The following is a 19,518-nucleotide window of genomic DNA, read 5'->3' on the forward strand; positions in this document are numbered from 1 at the left end:
ATCATAGTTCTATGGCATTGCTTCCTGTAGACATTACTAGAAAATGAAGATGAAGATTTGGTTTTATACCCCACTCTTCACTAGTTGAAGGAGTCTTGGATTGGTTTACAATTAATTGCCTTCCCTTCCTTTCCCCACAACAAACACCCTGTGAGGTAGGTAGAGCTGAGAGAATTCTGAGAGAACTGTAATTGACCCAAGGTCACCCAGCTGGCTTCATGTGGAAGATTGCGGAATCAAACCCAGTTCTTCAAATTAGAGTCCGCAGCTCTTAACCACTACACCAAGCTGACTTTCCAGGGTAGAATCCAAATATAGAATCCAAATATACAGAGGTTGATCCCATTCTGCTTTGGTTATTTATGGTATCAACCCCAACAATTGTAATGTGTATGCTGCATGCCAAATGCAAAGACAGTCCAACAGGAGCACTAATGACTCCCAACAGAACAGACTCTAATTTGAAGAACTGGGTTTGATTCCGCAATCTTCCACATGAAGCCAGCTGGGTGACCTTGGTGTTGACATGAATGCTCTCTAGTTGATCAGGCCAGTAAATTGTTCTCTTCAGATAACATGTTCAGGAAAAAGACAATGCATGTATATGTGCATTAGCCATACCACCAGCACAATCACTCAAACACAAGTCTAATACAAGCTGTAAAACATAGGTTCCATACTGTGACTAGCAACATTTGAAAAGCATCACTGCTGGTTGCGGGGTCAGAGACTATACATTCACAATCTGGTGCTTTAAGCACATTCTAGAGATCACACTAAAGTGGGGGCATGGTCAGTAGTCTTGTTCTCACTCCGTCTCTTTACTCTGGATATATTGTATGGATTATTACATTACAGCTACTCGCATGGAGGAATTTGTCTCTATAACCCATTTTTGTCTGGGAATTTATCTGTATAAACCTTTAAAGCTTAACTAGAATGACAGTAGTTCTCCATAGAATTATTTTAAAAATATAAAAATTATACAAAATCTTAATTTTTTTGGTCATACATTTTTTTTGACAATGCTACATTTCAGTCAGGGAAGGAAGATTGAATGGAAGCTAAGCAAGGTCACTACTTGGATGGGAGACCACCAAGGAAGGCTGTACAGAGAAAGGCGATGGCAAACCACATCTGCTTCTCACTTGCCTTGAAAGCCCCTTGCTGGGGTCACCGTAAGTCATCTGTGACTTGATGGCACTTTACACACACACACATTTCAGTCAGTTATACAAAAACAAGTACTGCATATGTAAAATAGTCAAAGCAAGTCTTTTCCATCCTGAAGACCATTGTTCCCTCTAAGCTGTGGAGTCTTGTGAGCAAAAATTCTACTTAGTGAGCTACAGGCGTTAAAGTTGTGAGCGAGCGATTTAGCTACTGCATAAACTAGTCTGCTCTGGAGCCATCTTTTCTGAGCTAAGAGAAAAATGTGTGAGCTGGAGGCTAAAAACCTGTGAGCTAGCTCACACTAACTCAGCTTAGAGGGAACACTGCTGAAGACTGTTTTTTGGCCTTCAGTTCTTTGATTACTTTAATACTCATAGCATTTGTGACAGAAGTCTGTCCAGCAGATTAACCGTCTTCATAATAAGACAATTCATCAAGCTGGGGGCAAGAGAAAACTGCTAAGCATTTCTTCACATGCTAAGCATCTCTTCATTGAATGCCATTGTTTGAAATGATGCTGACTAGATATTATACTGATTCCAAATTTAAAACAAGCAAGTAAGGTGACAGCATAGAAAACTAGCATTTGGAAGATAGTAAGAGCTGCAGTTCCCTTGAAAATCAGTGAGCTAATATTCTGGAACAGGATTTATGCTTAACAACCATAAGTAAGCATACAATTTTAGGCAAATGAAAAAGTTTACCTGGTACATTGGTATTATTTTAAGTATGATGGGTTTTTTGGATTAATAGGTTGTGAAGTATATCATTAACCCACTATTATATAATATATAATTAACCTATGAGGACAATCCTCAGAAGGTCTACTTAGAATCTTATTAGAGATGGGCACAAACTGAACCACGAAGCAAAATTTATCACAAATTTTGTTCTGTTCGTGGTTCATGAGCTGAAGTTAGTGACGGGTCAACCATTACGAATTTCCATGAACTTTTAAAGCAGTTTGTGGTGGGGGTGTTTTTTGAGCCCCCGGAGGGGATTTTTTATTATTTTTATATCACTACAAAAACTATAACAGAAGAAAAAGGGAGGGAAACTACATTTACGGGATAAAGTGAAGAACCCACTACTAACTAAAAACCCAAGAGAGGAGATCCTCCTACTAGCTTAGTTACATTAAGTCTTCCCAACATTAAATTATAAACTGAGTCAAACATTTATAATACTTTCCTTTTAAAGCTTAAATTTAACTGTCTAAAAACAGTACCCCCGATCATCTGATTTCAAAGTTCTCAAAGGCACAATTCAGAGTCCTTCAGCCTTTACTTCTCCTTTCCCCTTCTCTTCCGTAACTTATAAGGACTTTTTTGGGCTGCTGCCCCTCGCTCTGACAGAGAATCCTCTCCGGAAGAACCCGAGTCTAGCTCGCCACTGGACCTGCTGTCCTCTTCTTTTTTACCGTCCTCTGACCTTCCCAACTGGACCCTTAGAAATTCTTGAGCTTTCAGAACAGAGTCAATATTTTCTTTTTTGTCCTTAATCTTGAAAGTGACGCCTTCTGGAAATAACCATTTATATCCAATTGAATTTGTCTGAAGAAAAAGCACAAGTTCTTTATACTTCTTTCTCCGTTGTCATACTTCAAATGGAATGTCCTTTAATACTCTGATAGTATTCTCCCCCACTTTCAGGGGTATTCCAGAAACCGCTTTCAGGATTGCATCCCTCACATGCCTCTTCGAGAATCTTACAACAATTTCCCCAGGCAGATTATTTTTCTTTATATAGCCTGAATATAGTGGTGGTTCATGGATAGAGTAGAAAGCAATCCCTTTAAACCTCTGCTTCCTCGTGAAAGCTGCAAGGGGGCGTGGCGTCAGTGCCAACGGCAATGGATGCTTAAAAGAATAGCTCCACTCTCTCCTCACTCCCAAACTCTGAAATCGTCCTAAAAACCTCTTCTTTTTAACTATAACTCATGGGCAAACTTCATTTAGACAAAGCGGCATCTACATCTAAGTCTCAAAAAGACATAAAAGACTTTTTAAAAAGTAAAACTTAAGAGCTAAAATCGGACTGTGAGGCAAATGGTGCACAAAAAATAGCAGCTGAAAACACCTCAGCGCCCTTAACTACAATGCCACAGAATGACATTGTGATGGTGGTAAGTCTAGAGGCTATGGAGAAAAAAATCTTTAAAGCATGACAGCGCTTATAAATCCTTTAGCTGAACAATTTGCTGAGTTCAAAATAAATCTAAACATGACTTCTGGTCTACGGAACAGCGATGGCGGACACTCTCCCCACAACAGGGAAGGGCGAATCACACAACAGCGGCCTGGAGGGGTGCCATCTCAAGTGACACCCCCGCGGAGCCTTTGTGATAGGATCCAGGCCAGGGGGCTTTTGAGGGGTAGCCTCTTCGATGGCGTAATGCCGGAGAATTGAGGCTCCCCTCCGCCCCGATGGTCCAGTCGTTGAGTGGCCTTCAGGCACAAGCTGGACTGATCAGGACAAGCGCCGGAGATTGAGCGGAATGGCGTAAAACTGAGCGCAGTCAGAGAAACTGACCAACAATGAACATGAGTTCTGAATAAAATGGAGTAGGTTGAAAAGTGACACACACCCCTGCAGTCAAAAAAAGAGATTGCAAAGAGGGATGTCTCTTACATGAATGAGCAGCTAACGGACACGAAGGGGGAGAGGGGAGGAAGTAAACCGAAAGTGTTTTGAGAGACTTATCTGAATTGCGAAGTCATTTGGCGAGTTTTCCGAGTTGCGTGGAAGCAGCAGAAACTGTAAACAAAATGGGAAAGATGGCGACCCAGCAGAGAAAGTTTAAAACGAAGCCGGGCAGTCCGAAACCGGAAGAGGGAGCAGATGTCCTCAAACTCCTGGTGGATATGCACAAGCCGGTGATGGAACAACTTGATGGTATTAACCAGCAATTGACCATGATGAATAAAAACTTTGCAGCACAGCAGCTTCAGTTGAATGAAACAGAGAAAAAAGTGGAGCAGGCAAACGAGAAAATTAAAGAGATAGACACCAGAAGCAAGAAGTTGAAGAAAAGGATAGGAAATGTGGAAATGAAGCAGAATTGCCAAGAGAATCGAGTTTTGCAGCTACAGATGGAAAAAGCTAACATGATTCTCAGGTTTCAGGGAGTTCCTGAAACAGATCTTCAGGAAGACCTGAAGAGGGTGCTTAGTGAGATCATCGCTCCAGTAGTAGGCTTAACAGCGCATGAACTTGTAAACAAAATGGAGTCAGCCTATAGGGCATACTCCAATTACATTTAAAAAAATAGCCTATGTGGAGAAATAGTGGTCAGGTTTTCAAGAAGACAAACCAGAGATGCCATTTTAAAAGCAACATCAGCAACTCCACTGAAAATGGGAAATGTAACCATCAAAACCTTAAAGGACATTCCATTTGAAATTAGACAAAAGAGGAAAAATTACAAGGACTTAATTTATTTCCTTCAAACTAATGGGATATCGTACAGATGGGCAGTTCCTGAGGGTGTCATCTTTAAGATCAACGATAGAAGAGAGAAGAGAGACTCCACTTTTAAAGCTAAAGAATTTGAGACGTCAGCTGGGACAGATGAAGAGTCCAAAGAGGAAGAAACGAAGACTAGTGACTCTGCTACCTCTGGAACAGAAGAGGACTCTGCGGCAGAAAAGGGTGCAGGACCTGCCAGAGTGGTATATGATTTCAGAGACAGAAAGCCGAAGTAAAGGCAGAAGGACTTGGGAAAATGGCCTTTTGAAGCGAAGAACAAGAAGATGATTAGAGATTTCTCTCATAACAACTAATAAAATAACATATAAATAGTGAATTGTTATAAGCAAGAACTCTACAAGTATATTGTGATATTAACACTCACAGTACTAACATTTTTACTAACAGTGAAAAGAACTCCTCCTCTTGGGGTTTTAGTTTAGTGTGGTTTGCTTTCCTTTTTCCTTAGTGGTAGTCCCTTCCTTAATATTTCTTTGTAGTTTTTGTAGTATTTGCAAAATAAAAAATATCCCTCCAGGGATTTAAATAAATAAATCTAAACATAGTTAACGAAACAGCAGAGAAGGCAAAAGAACTCAGTCTTAGCCTGAAGGAAGATGTGTATTCCCTTCACTTAGAGAATGGCCACCTCAGAGAACATGTAAAAGAGGTTGAAACCTCTTCCTGCAGGAATAATCTAAAGCTTCGCAGTTTTGCGGAGCATGCTAATGAAAATGTAGACCTGTCAAGTTTTTTGCAGAATGGCTGGGAGGGAACTCCAACTAGAAGACAGGATAATCCCAGTAATCACAGCAGCTTATAGACTGGGCACATTTGAAAATTCAGATCGCCGGGCCCCAGGGACATTTTAGTGACCATTCCCGATCTAAGAACCAGACGGAAGATGTTAGAGCTAGCAAGGATCAGAGGAACACTTACTTTTCAACACAATAAGATCCTTGTTTTCCCGGATCTGCCCCCTGCTGTTTTAGCCAGTCACAGAGATTTAAAACCTTTTACCGAAGCTCTCCAGCAAGCTAAAATACCTTACAGATGGTTCACATTATCAAAGTGCTAATCACCCATAACGACAGGATCTTCTACAAGCTTTTACACAACCTGAATATCCCCATGTAGATAGAAACCAACAATTACAAAAAAGGAAGATGCAGTTCTCACCCATCAAAGATAATAAAGTGTCCATAAAATATGCTTGACCTACCAACAGGCACGTTATGTATTTGAATATTAAGGATGAGTTTGGTTTTGCCCTGTAATAATTTTTTTAAAGCACTAAATTTCTTCTGAATGAATTAACTGAATAAAAGTTTTAACCGCATATCAAAGGTTTGGGAGGGGGAGGGGGGCTTTTCCAGGGTTGCTTCCTTTTATTATTAGTCCTTTTTAGTGGAGGTTGCTCCATTAGCCACAGTAAGATCCATTCTTTCATGGTTAAGTGGGGCTGATTGTTGTCTAGAACAGTTATATTTAACTTTCATTATTTATCTAGTCTTAATATCTGCTTGAATTAATTGTAACTACATATAACATCTCTATATATAATCAATTTTGTTAACAACTGATTGTTATATATAAGGCTATAATATTGTTATATATAAGGCTATAATATTGTTCATATTATTTAATTTATATACAAGTAATGAATTACATAAATCCAATTTAAGAGCATATATATTTACATACATACATTACATAATTACATACATTAACATTCACTGATTTTTTTGTTAAAAAAAGTGAAAGCCACAAGCACAACTGAGCCATTCCATTCTGTCTTGTGCAGTCCCTTTAAACTTTAAAGGGACTGCACAAGACACAAGAAAAACTCAGCTGTTTTTCAGGCTTTCTTGTGTACCCCCCTTAAACTTTAAAGAGACGGCACAAGACAGCCCAAAACAGCTGAGTTGCAGGGAGCAGGCTGTTCCCCATTGCTCTGCTGTTTTTTGGACTTCAAAGGGGTTCCATTGCTCAGCTGTTTTTTGGGCTTCAAAGTTCCTTTCATAGGGGTTTGGGGAGGCCACAAACAGGTTCGGTTCACAAATGAACCTCCTGGTTTGACCATGAACTGACAGGAACTGCATTTTTCTGATTTCTGCCCCTCCCCAAATCTTACTCAGGTCTATGTGGTGGGGTTTACTCACAAAAAGAGTTCTTAGGATTTAACTAAGTTGTTAACAATATCTGTGTGGTCATTGTTCATTTGAGGGGAATAAGTGATCTTGTCCTGTGTTTTAATTTGTAGCCTTGTATCTTTATAAATTCTGTTCTCTCATACCACTTCAGTGTGTATTTCCACACTGTCCTTTTACATGAAAATTCAAACAATGTACAAACTATGTACCTAAAAAAAAGAAAGGGGTGAGAAGAAAGGGGGGAAATGTTTCTGAGGTCAGGACTTATGTTTTGTTTCCTCAACTGGCTGGCTTCTCTATGTGAATGCTGAACACCTCTTAAGACATTTTTCAAATTCTACCCCTGCTTACATGCCACTGTAATGAGCAGAGGTTATAAAGGAGCAGTATTATCTCTGGATGATATTATTGCTACTGTATGTCCAATTGTGCTTCACAATAAAGCCAAAGAGATATAAAAGTGGTCAAAGTTGGAGTTAAGAGAAATAAATAGAAATTACCAGTTCATAGTTACATAATTCTCCTGTTTCCATACTGAAGATGAATTGAAAGCAGTGCTTCTTTCCAAAGTGCATTTAAAATGGTAATCAAAGGTATCATTTTGAGGAATAAAATCTGTCTTGAGCCTATAAAGTAGGGTTGCCAAGTCTTCTTACCTTGGCAGCGGGGGAGCCTCGCCGGGCTCTGGGAGCTCCTCGGTGGTGCGCGCGCACGCCACCATCACGTCATAGGAAGTGATGTGCTACGTCGCTCACGTTGAGGGCATGGCCCAGATCGTCATAGGGAAAACCATAGAGTTTTCTGTGAAGGTGGTTAAATGTTCTGCCCTAAGGCCAGAGAGATGCAGCAGGCAGGATATCTTCAAGGACCTTCTTTAATGTGCAGAACAACAAGGCAGGGAACAACTTAGACTTAATGTCGCTGGAGTCCTAACTAGGGGTGTACAAGAAAAATATTGGGATTTTTCAGATTCGAGTATATCTGATCTGAAAAATATCAATAAATACTGAATTTCCCAATTCCAATACTGGTATAGTATCTGGATTGGAAAAATATTCAGTATTTCTGAATATATTCCTTTCTTCCCCAGCCACCCTGCCACTTCCACTGGTCAGTTTTACTCCCTGCTTGTCAACTGTTAGGTTTAGACCATTTAAACCTGTCTGGTGGAAGGGAGTGAAACTGACCAGTGGAAACCTAAATGTCTTTCTTTCCTGCCCTGAGCCAGCTCTGGGAATGGGGTGGCTACAGAAGGGAAGGCATGTTTAAATGTCTTTCCTTCCCAGAGCCAGCTTGGGGAGGGGAAGAAAGGCATTTAAACATGCCTTCACTCTCTGACTTTCACTCCCCAGCAATCCTACCTCTGCAGGGTGGCTGAAGAAGGAAAGGCAGAGAGCAAAACATGTCTTTTCTCTCTTCTTTCCCTCCCCAAGTTCCCCACTGCAGCGGGCAGCTCAGGGAGGGAAGGCAGCCCTCCCATATAAATCAATCAGCATTTAAACCAAACAGCTGACTGGCAGCTCCACCTGTCTGCTGTTAGGTTTACATGGCTGGCAGCTGCCTTTTGGCTGGGTATAGCTGAATGAACCTGATTAAAAGCTGGATAAAATCAGCTGTTTTTTGAACTCAGCTATATAGGTAGCTGAATACAGATCTCTGGCTTACTTGATACCTGAAAAATATCAATAAAATATCAATAAAAATATCAAGCTCAAGCATGTACAGAAGAGGGCAACCAGGATGGTGAGAGGGTTGGAATCCAAGTCTTATGAGGAAAGGTTGGGTATGTTTAGCCTGGGAAAAAGAAGGCTTAGAGGGGACATGATTGCAATCTTCAAGTATTTGAAGGGCTGTCATGTAGAAGATGGAGCAGATCTATTCTTTCTTGCTCTGGATTGCAAGACTAGATCTAATGGGTGGAAATTACAAGGGAGTCGATACCGGCTAAATATCAGGAGAAACTTCCTAACTGTAAGAGTGGTTGAGCAGTGGAACAGACTGCCTTGGGAGGAGATAGATGCTCCTTTGCTGGATGTTTTCAAGCGGAGGCTAAATGACCATCTTTCAGGTATGTTGTAGGGCTATCTTTCGGCTATGCTCCTGCAGAGTGCAGGGGGTTGGACTAGATGACCTGTAAGGTCCCTTCCAACTCTAACATTCTATGATTCTATGGTCCCGTCCACACGAGGGGATTTGGGCCAGTTGCGGGACAGTTCGGGGGCGGATCAAAGCAGCGCGATCACACCACAACATCTGGGAAGCGTCCTGCTTCCGTACCCGAACTGGCCCTTTCCCCAGAAAAGCCGGCGCAAGTTGAACCACCTACCTTGGTGGTTCAAATGGAAACGGCGCTTCTAGCCGTATGTTTGATCGCCGGCGCGTCCTTGCGCCGGTACAGCCCCGGCCCGGAGCCGAACTGCGCATGCTCCGACATGCGCAGTTCGGCCGGCTCCTGGTTAGGGCCATGTTTTCTCCCCGGTGTTTGATCGCGCTGGGGAGAAAAGGCGCGGCGGCCAGGGGATCCGTGGGATCCCGCCACGGTGTCTCAACGTTGGCGCGGCTTTTAAAAGCCGCGCCTTAAGAGGCTTTTCCCCTGCCGTGTGGCAGGGACCTATGATTCTATAAGGTATTTTTCAGGCATGCATTCGGCTCGGTTTATGCCGAATGCACACACCTAGTCCTAACTACTAAGAACCCAGTTCTAACTAGTACATTCCGCAAGACACATTCATTTAAGTGAAGAGAGGGAGTTCCATTTAGGACCTAAGCCTGTCTCTTAAACAGACAGGTGCCATATGCTACAGCCAGGATTATTGCCAAAATGGTGATCAAAAAGCATCTTCTGACACTTAAGATTATTTTCTTTGACCAACAAGAGTGAAGGAGTGGCATCCTACTTCCTCCACAAATATACAAATAAATTAACATAACATCTATGACAGCAGGTAGCATAGTTGCCTCCATCACTCTGCAATTGAGATAGCCACCATTAAAGATTGTCAACTCATAACTGGCAACGTTAACTAACAGCAAGTGTCCTGTTCCTCCTATAGGAGTACATTTGCACTGGGGGGTGCATAAACATAGCTCTCCCTTAGAGGTGTACTAATTCAGTAGTATGCAAAACTCCACAAGCACCAGACCATTGAAAAGAGTACTTGGTGCTGAATCTGCTGACTACTGTGAAGACCGAATTTGACAACAATTCTAACTCAGTTTGACAACTGTCAGTTCAAACTTTATGTTGTCGGAGGCTTTCACGGCTGGAGTTCATTAGTAGTTGTAGATTTTCTGGGCTGTATGGCTGTGGTCTTGGCATTGTAGTACCTGACATTTTGCCAGCAGCTGTGACTGGCATCCTCAGAGGTGTAAAACAGAAAGACGGAGTACTCTCTGTGTCAATGTGCGAAGAAAAATGGTAGGCAGGCAATTTATATCTACTCAGGTAAGGCTGATTCTGGAAAATCTACAAGAACTAAAGTTCAAACTTTGTTTTGTAATAAAGCTATTTTAAAAACTGTTCTTGAGCTAAGATTATATGTTCTTTAAAATTGTCAAGATACTAAGCTCTGTGTTGTTTGAGTATAGTTTTGTTCTCAAGAGAGTAAAGAAATAGCATCTATAAAACATTTGGGTGTTTTCCTTATCAATACATTGCATAGCATCCCACAATAATTTTCATGTTGCATTACACAAGGTGAGAAAAAAATAATTCAAGCTACATTTCAATGCCATTGAGATAACGATACAAAGCAGCCAAGCCTGTCTATTTAATTCCACAGCACAGCTGACATGTGGCCCTAATTTGCAAAGTTGTGTCTTCTTGTTCTTTCCTAATAGCTTGATCCAATATAAATGATTCTTTTGGTTATGTGGAGCCAGCCTGTGGAATTCACTGCTGTTGGTGGTCACAAAGTCATATGCTGTAACAAGCTTATTACAATGGCTAAATAATTTCATAAGTATTAATATAGTTATCCATGCTGAGGTGGGAGTAATTAAATCTCATGCTTCAGGAATCAAAAGCAGCGGTTCCTCAACACATTTTGCTGAAGATTTAAATGGTCTGACCACAGCGGTACAATTTGTGAGTGGAATTGGAGGAAGAGACAGAGGTCATATACTGGTTCATATACAGTGGTCACGTAGTGGCTCAGTTTCCACATCATAATTCCAGTTCTGTGGTCTGCAGATTTGGGAACACACAAAGAGCTTGCACCGTCTCTATTTTCCTCTTACATGTAGAATTCTTCCTGTTTATTTGTTCTGTTCACAGTGTACTGTGACAATCAAATTGTGAAGCCACTGTTTGCCCTTAATAGCACTTTCTCTAAATCGTTATTTACAAACTCAGTTCAAACCATGGTCTCAGTTCATTATTTGAGGAATCCTCAGAACGGATTTTGCAGAGTGGTGCACAAACAGAAATATGTATCCTTTCTGTTTAGAAAATGTAGGTATGTTATAGAATTTAAAACATTAATGTAAACCAGTTACTTTCAAATTTCTGTCCTCCAGCAAAGATTCCTTGCATATCTACCATGGTATTTCACATATTGCAGAGAAATATGTTCTAAAATATTCACAGTAATTTCTAATGAAATATTTGTCATTTGTCCTGCAAGAACTTCAGGGTACATGATAGAACACACCCAGGATTCGTCTGCAGTTGCACACTGCAAGAGAAACTGATGGTAGTAAGAAATTTATCTTTGATAAAGCCCTGATAGGCTTCTGAGAAATCACCAGGGTTCCCTGGAACACAGTTTGAAAATTATTGATCAAAAGGGGGGACACAAAAATGTGATCTGGCTCAGTCATTTCGTTTCCGAAAATAATGCCTTGCTAAACTCATAGGCAGTAATCTGGTGATCAATCAGATTTGCAGCTCTAATTTAGGTAACCCTGCTTGAAATAATTGCTGTATAGAAATTACTGTTTTACTTTCATAAATGCAAAGATTGAAAGAATAAACTTCAGATAAACTGCCAAATGTCTCAGAAAGAATTAGCATCTGAGTCATCACTAACATTCAAAAGCTTGGTTTCCAGTTCCAGAAATAGACCAATATGGGCAGCAATCAACAGTGATAGTATATATGTATAACAATAAGCAGTCAAAGTATGCGTAGAACTCAGGGAGGAGGTGTTGGTGAAAGAAATTATGATGAATGTTTATGGTGAATGAAATTATGATGAATGTTTGCTTGCATATGTAATCTATGCTGATCTATCTTTAAACAAGCACTGTGTGAAACTTAAATCCCATTGCTTTTACAGCAAAGAGAGAGAGAGAGTGTTTAAATTAGGATGTGCGATCAGATATATCCAGTCTGAATATATACAAAAATATCTTATTAGTATTTTCAGGTCTTTTCAGAATCCAGATAGCTATTCAAGAATCTAAGTAATACTGGTATCCCAAATATCCCCAGAAATATTCAAGAAAATCTGGGGCTGGCATTTTAAGAATCCAAACTTGGTGGTTGCTGTTTCACTTTTTGCAGATTTCCCAGGCAACAGGAGGGAAAGGGGGAGGGAGGTAGCACTTACAGGCAAATGGTATCACGTGTTAGGGGGAGCTTGCCACTATAGTTCTCTTGGCTTCTGTGGTTTGGCACTGGTTCTCTTGAGCTGGTCGTAGTGACCCTTCATTTGCTTCAGTTGGTTTAGGTGGATTCTGTGGTTTAACACTGGATGTTTTAGGTTTGCCACATTGGCCTGTGGTTCTTCTGGGATTCTCTTGTTTGACATTGGTTCTCTTGGGCTTGTTGGTTCTGTTTGCAATGGGAGGCTATGGGCCAGTGGTTGCTTGCTGTGTGTTTGGCTATTCTTTGCCCTGGAGAAAGCATGGAACCTTTTTCTCAATGGAAACAATGGGGGATGACTGGGGGCATATTGTTCAGGAGCCCATAAAATAGGACTCCTTGGTCCAATTCAGTTGAATCTTTGAGGGGGTCTTTAGTGGATAGGCAATTTTGCAATTTTGGCATTATTTGCCTTAAAAACAGCAACTCTAGCCGCCCAGAAAGATCCCTCCTAGGGAATAATGGACCCAAATAATTTTGGAATCCCAAGAAATACCCTAATCCAGATATTGAATTTATATTGGAGACCTGATTAACAAAGAATATTTATATTATTGCCCTCTCTGAAATCCAGATCCAAAAAATACTTATTTTTTCAGTGTACATCTCTACTTTACATTACTTTGCACTATCCCCCCCCCCCAAGTTAAGGTTGTAGATGTGCATTCTGTTGACATCTATAACAAAACTCTACTTTATTTGAAGGCTTTGGATTACCTCTTCTGTGTTTAGTGAACAGAGGAAAAGGTTATACCACATTTCACAGAGCTTTCCACTATCTCAATACCCTGGGAATGAGAAAATATCAATTTTGTTTCTTGCTTAGCTTTTGAGTAAATGCTGTGAATCACTTGAACTAACCACTGACATCTTTCAGCTTGTTAGCATGGAAATGTATTTTTTGTTTCTTTACTGCCTTTTACTGTTGAATGTTCCAAATAATATACATTTACTGTTTCATCTTCCAGAGCATGATGAATGCCTCACAAACCAACACAACTGTGATGAAAATGCACTGTGTTTCAACACTGTGGGAGGGCATAACTGTGTCTGTAAACCAGGTTATACAGGAAATGGCACCGTGTGCAAAGGTAAGCAATGAGAACAAAAATCAAATTCCATTCTAAACTCTGGGTTTTTTTCACTGATACCAGAAAAGCTGTGTACCTTTTAATAATTCCAGTTCAACAAATATAAGGAAGGTAAAGGCACAATTAAATCATTTCAGCATTAGATCTTATACATCTAACAAATCAAACAGCAAAAGCATGCTTACCAATACCTGTGGATATACTGGAAGATCATGGCTATAGCTTCCTGGCACACATATCCATGCAGTGGTAAATGTGTGTGTGTATAACAGTGGCATACTAGGGGCGGGGATGTGCTCTGCCCTGGGTGTAGCTTGAGGAAGATGCTTGAAGGGGTCCCTTGAAGCTAGTGTCATTCTGCATCCAGCCAAATGTCTTTAATTTTCAAAATGCTGTTCTGACAGCAGCCACTGGGGTCTCAGGGACGTCTGAGCATAGCAAAAAGCACTATAGGATCAGCTTGAGTTCCCTTTCTCCAAGACTGAAGCAAACTTGCTTAACAGATCGTACAACCAAGCCAGCACGCTGATAACTGCTACTGTAATAGCCAGGCTGCATGTCATTTTTCCAAGAGTCTAGCCTTTCTTTCTTCCTTTCCTTGTGCTCAGCTCAGCCAGATCTTGCAAATCAGTAGTTATGGTGTTGCAACAAGATACAACAACCTTTCCCTCTCTTAATTTCTCTCCCTATTTTCCACATTTTTCTCATTCATTTCTGTCTCCATCTAATTTTCCAGTACACCCCCCCCCCAGGTCTCAAGACAAGCTTTTGTTAATATTATGAACAGAAGGCACTGAGTTTGCTGGCACTGTACATTGCACTGGTTCTGCAGGGCTTCCAATCTCCCCCCCCCCGCTTGGACTGTGATTCTGTGCTTGACATCAGCTGGCATTCTCCTAATGGCACTGAGTTCTGTTGGGCACCCTGTGATTGCACTTGTTCTGTTGGGCTTGCAAAAATGCCCCCCCCCCTTCAATTTCTACTGCAGAGATCCTCTGGTTTTACTTTAATCCTTTGGAAACAATGGAGGATGGGGGCACCTTATTTGAGAAGTACTGATTTTCCTAACATCCAGTCTGGTGAAGCTTGCAATCACTATTTTGTGATGCTTTGGCTAGTGTTAATTAGTAAAAGTTAGTACAAAGGCAGACTCTTAGCTCTCAAAATCCCTTGTAGATGTTTGGGATGGTCAAAGTGGAAAAAAGAAGCTCTCCCAAGTGCCCATTCAGAACATGAGTGGTGTGATTGATTCCCCCCCCATCAAGTCAAAGCTGATTTATGGTGACCCTTTAGGGTTTTCAAGGCAAGAGACGTTTGGAGGTGGTTTGCCATTGCCTGCCTCCAAGTTGGCCCTGCTTAGCTTCTGAGATCTGATTAGATCAGGCTATCCTGGGGCTATCTAGGTCAGGACTAGGCTGAAAGTAATGTGACTGGCCCAAGGTTACCCAGAAAGCTTCCATGGCACAAGTGGGGATTTGAACCTGGATTTTTCAGATTACCTAGTCCAACACTTTAAGCACTACACCATGCTGGCTACCCTGCTGCAATAATGTGTTGGGATTTGATTTTTTTTAAACTGGCATGATTATATCTATATCTATATCTATCTATCTATATCTCCCCTCTGGTATATATAATTCTATTTTGGTCATGGACTCCCCTGAACATTCCAACACGCTCCAAAATCAGTTCGCTCTCTGATCGGTCATTCAGAGGGTCTCCCTATCCACTGGCTGCTTTGCCTGAGTCCTCTAGACCCTTGGAACCCAGAAAACATGGCACAGGAGGAGGTACTCTCAGAAGCTAAGCAAGGCTAACGCAGTGGCAGGCAATGAGAAACCACCTCTGAACGTCTCTTGTCTTGAAAACTCTAGGGGGTTGCCATAAGTCAGCTGTGACTTGTTGGCAAAAAAATAGAGAGGGTGTTAAAAAATTACCCACCCCAGATAACAAATAGGCTAAGTACACCGCTGGTGTAAAGTGCCATCAAGTTGCAGCAGACTTATGCCAACCCCATAGGGTTTTCAAGGCAAGTGTTTAAGCAGAAGTGGTCTTTCTCTGCAAAATCCATCCAAGTACCAACCCTGCTTAGCTTCCAAGAGCTTACAAGACTGGACTATACTATACCATTATACATCCTGAGTCCTGTTCTATTGTATGACTATGTGCATGGGCTTTTTCCATGTACATATGGAAAAAGATGAGAGATTCCAGCTTCAGAACTTGTGTACCAGCCCCTTTAAAGCCTTATATGGCCTGGGACCCACATATCTGAGGGACCACCTTTTCCCATATATGCCCCGAAAAGCGTTACGCTCTATATATCAACATCTCCTGGTTGTCCCTGGCCCAAAGGACGTCCGTCTTGTCTTGACTAGGCCAGGGCTTTTTCTGCCCTGGCCCCTGCCTGGTGGAACAGGCTCCCAGTCGAGATTAGGGTCCTGCGGGATCTTCTTCAGTTCCGCAGGGCCTGTAAGATGGAGCTGTTCTGCCAGGCCTTTGGTTGAGGCAGCGGACATCTCTATATGGCCTCCCTGAGGTGGTTGTCACCCATCTACTTACCAACCCAAATAATATGCCAGGGAATCTGCAGCCAGCTGATTTGTTAGAAGTCTGTGTTTTAATGTTTATTAATTTTAAATTGTTTAATTTTAATTGTATTTATTGTATTTTTTATGATGTTACCCGCCCTGAGCCCGCTTGCGAGATGGACAGGCAATAAATACAAATAATAAATAAATGAATAGAGGCCCCTACATCCATGTGTACTAGACCTGCATGCCCCTACAACAGCAGAGCAGGTTTTATAGGATATGGTAGAGGCCTGTCCCCCAGAGGCACCACCCCAGAGGGAGGAGATACAGTGGCAGAGGTGGAGGTGCACATGCAGGAGCCCTGCATGGTGAAAGAGACTGATTCCTTGGCTTACTGGGCTGGAAAAAAGAGACCTGTTTGGGAAGGTCTGACCAAGGTGGCAGGGCATTGATGTCTTGCCCACAAACCCAGTGAGTGGATGTTCTCTTGGGCAAAGGATGTTGCCAGTGCACACTGCTCACACTTGGAACCTGGATTTGTGGAAAAGCTGGTTTTCCTTAAGGCCAGTCTACCATTGGCAGGCTTTTCCTGAGGTGCCCTTTAAGAGACAATGGCACATTCCAGTCCACAGTACAGGACATGCTATGCTTCAGTCTGCTGCCTCCTCCTGCTGCCACTTTGCTTTTACCAACTGCTACTCCAAGACTGGGCTCATTTACTCAACTGTGTTGTGGCTAGTGCTGCTGGGGTATTTCCCAACCACTCATCCACGTGTCTCTGTCTGCTGTTCCAGTCTACCTGCCAGTGTTACCCAGGGTATTTGTCCACTCACCCAGTACCTGCCAGCCAGTGCTGCCCAGGCTATTTGCCCACTCAACAGTAACAAAAATGTCAAAGTAAACACATGTTTGTTACAAAAATATTGACATGCAACCAATACATATCTACAAAACGTCAGATACATTAATAGTCTTCAGACGACACAATGTGTATTCCACATGTTCCTAGTGACAAGAAACCATAGCAACTGGTGTTATGGCACAATTTTCACTGTGTGCCACTATTGACTAGTGGTCCTGCCTTACAGTTGTGCGTAAGATCTGACTGAATGGATCGGTGCATCAAAGCTTGGGAGTGGGATCCCTACCCCCAGACTGCCCCAGGCACAGGACCTGTGTCTTCATCGGATTCAATTTCAGTAAGCTCAGTCTAAGCCAACCAGCCATGGCTTGTAATGCCCGGTCCAGACCTTCTGGTCTGGAATCAGATTGGCTGCCCAACAACAGATAGACCTGGGTGTCATCCGTATACTGGTGACACCCCAGCCCATACCTCCGGGCGATCTGGGCAAGGGGGCGCATATAGCTGTTGAATAGCACCAGGAAAAGCACCACCCCTTGAGGCACTCCACAATCCAGTGGGTGCCTTCTGGACAGCTGTTCCCCTAGTGCCACCCTTTGTTCCCAACCTTGGAGAAAGGAGGCAAGCCATTGCAGGGCAAGCCCCTGGACTCCTATGTCGGTGAGGCGGTGGATCAGTAACTGATGGTCGACCACGTCAAACGCTGCCGACAGATTAGTAAGACTCTTGATGTCCAATCACAAATCTTAGATTGGCACAACCGATCCGAGTCTAATGGTTTTGCTAGTCTGAGATTTGTGATTGGACATCAAGAGTCTTATTAATCGGCGGGTATCTCAAGCTTGTCATGAGGGATGCTGGCTGCCATGCACTTGTGAATTCTTGGGAACTAGTGGAAGTCCCACAAACCTTATGAAGACTTAACAACTTGATAAAGTTATCGATTTGAAACAGGTCTGTTGTCTGTACCAACTTTGAAGTCTTCATGCTATGAGGGACTTATCTTTGGTTGTTAAGGTGAATGGTTGTCTCGGTCCTTACAGCATAAAGAAGATGGCTTGGTCCCTTTAAGATGGTATTTCAGCAGGGTTTATGTCCCACTTGTAATTGTATCTGTCTTAATGTAATTACACATTTTGTACTTTATTTGCACTTTACTTAATACCTTATCTTATAATGCTATAAATATTTTTGAAAAAAACAGATTTTGTTTACACTTTTCAAAGTTGCTTTTGTATGTTTGGTTGATCTCAATATTTTTGTAACAAGCACATGTTCACTTTGACATTTTGGTATGGATGATTTATTGTTTCCATAAAGTAAAATTGCTGTTTAATAGCTATCATGGTCACAGTAATTGTTATTACTTGCTCTTGTATATTATTTTATTTCACTCACCAGTAATAGCTGTCCCCTGCTCCGCTGTGCCATTTGCAATGCTACCTTGGTGACTTTTGCACTGTTCCGGGTTCATACCCAGATTGTAGTCATTTCCTAATAACTGGCACTGCTGCCTGGCAATAGTGGCTATTGGTGTGTTCACTTGCCACATCTCCGTTCTTTGGGATTGGCACAGGCACTGGGAAGGGACAGAAGGCTGAGTGAAACCTTTTAAAAAGTGGTTTGCCTTTTGGGGTTTTTTAAAGTAGAAAATGGCTATTCTCGTTGACTTTTATACAAAGTTCCAGATGTTCAGAAATTCTTGATTTTCTAAATTCCAAATCTAAAGGGCCTTAATTCCAAAATCGAAATCCAAATTCCGAAGGGTCCTAAATCATACATCAGTTAGGTGCTTAAACATTGTATGGGCACTCTGTGAGGCACTTTTTCATGGGTTTAGACCATGTCACTAGTGTAGCATTTTGATGTCCACATCTGTGTAAGTGGACCAGTGCTGTGTGTCGTTCCCACATAATTTGGACCCTCCATCTTAACCTGGGAAGGACCCATGCAATCCATCACAGTAATGCACTGTGCACTGAAACATTCCCCAGTGCCATTGTATGAACCCAGAGAAAAGCACCTCCTGAAGCATTAAAATAGAACCTCAACCTGCTGTAACGAGGTAACCACATCTATCATTACCAAAAATAATTATGTAGCAAGCCAAATTCAGACACATATCTAGCTCAAGCATAAGGACATGGGCTAGAAAGTTTCAGTATCTAGCAGATGAACAAGTGGGTTTCAAATATTTTGTGTTAGGGCATCAGGGCAGTTGTGTGACTGTTATGTTTATTTAAGAGATTCATTTATTTCATGTGTTCTATCGTAGTGCTGAGGGATCATATCATGATTTTCTTTAATGGTTTCAGCATTCTGCAAAGATGGTTGTAGAAATGGGGGAGCCTGTATTGCTTCAAATGTCTGCGCCTGTCCACAGGGGTTCACTGGCCCAAGCTGTGAAACTGGTGAGATTCTCATTTTCTTTCCAAGTGAATCTTATATGAGTTTATAAAGTCATACGATGAATTTCAAATATATATCTCAAGTGTAAGAACTGTTATGGCAGAAGAAACTGTATGTATGCTCTTTTTCTCTCCCCTCATTGGAGAATTTTTCTGGTGGTGCAAATTCATTTTGTCAGGTAAACAGGTTGACTGTATAAGCACTAGTCTTTCATGCATGGAAGAATGGCCACCATATTTTG

The 19,518-nt window shown here is 41.7% G+C and overlaps 1 protein-coding gene across 1 annotated transcript in view; it reads left to right on the forward strand.

The window, feature by feature from the left end:
* Window positions 1-19,279, forward strand: part of NELL2 (neural EGFL like 2) — a gene marked incomplete at its 3' end in the record, with an annotated part of 165,179 nt that extends 145,900 nt beyond the window's left edge. Inside the window, exons 14-15 of the mRNA XM_015410366.1 lie at window positions 13,350-13,472; window positions 19,184-19,279. Of these exons, the coding sequence (XP_015265852.1) occupies window positions 13,350-13,472; window positions 19,184-19,279 (219 nt within the window). The remainder of the gene's footprint in view (window positions 1-13,349; window positions 13,473-19,183) is intronic.
* Between the last annotated feature and the right edge of the window lie 239 nt (window positions 19,280-19,518).

This window comes from Gekko japonicus, unplaced genomic scaffold (genome assembly GCF_001447785.1).
Source record: "Gekko japonicus isolate JY-2015 unplaced genomic scaffold, Gekko_japonicus_V1.1 scaffold1718, whole genome shotgun sequence".
Taxonomy (NCBI): domain Eukaryota; kingdom Metazoa; phylum Chordata; class Lepidosauria; order Squamata; family Gekkonidae; genus Gekko; species Gekko japonicus.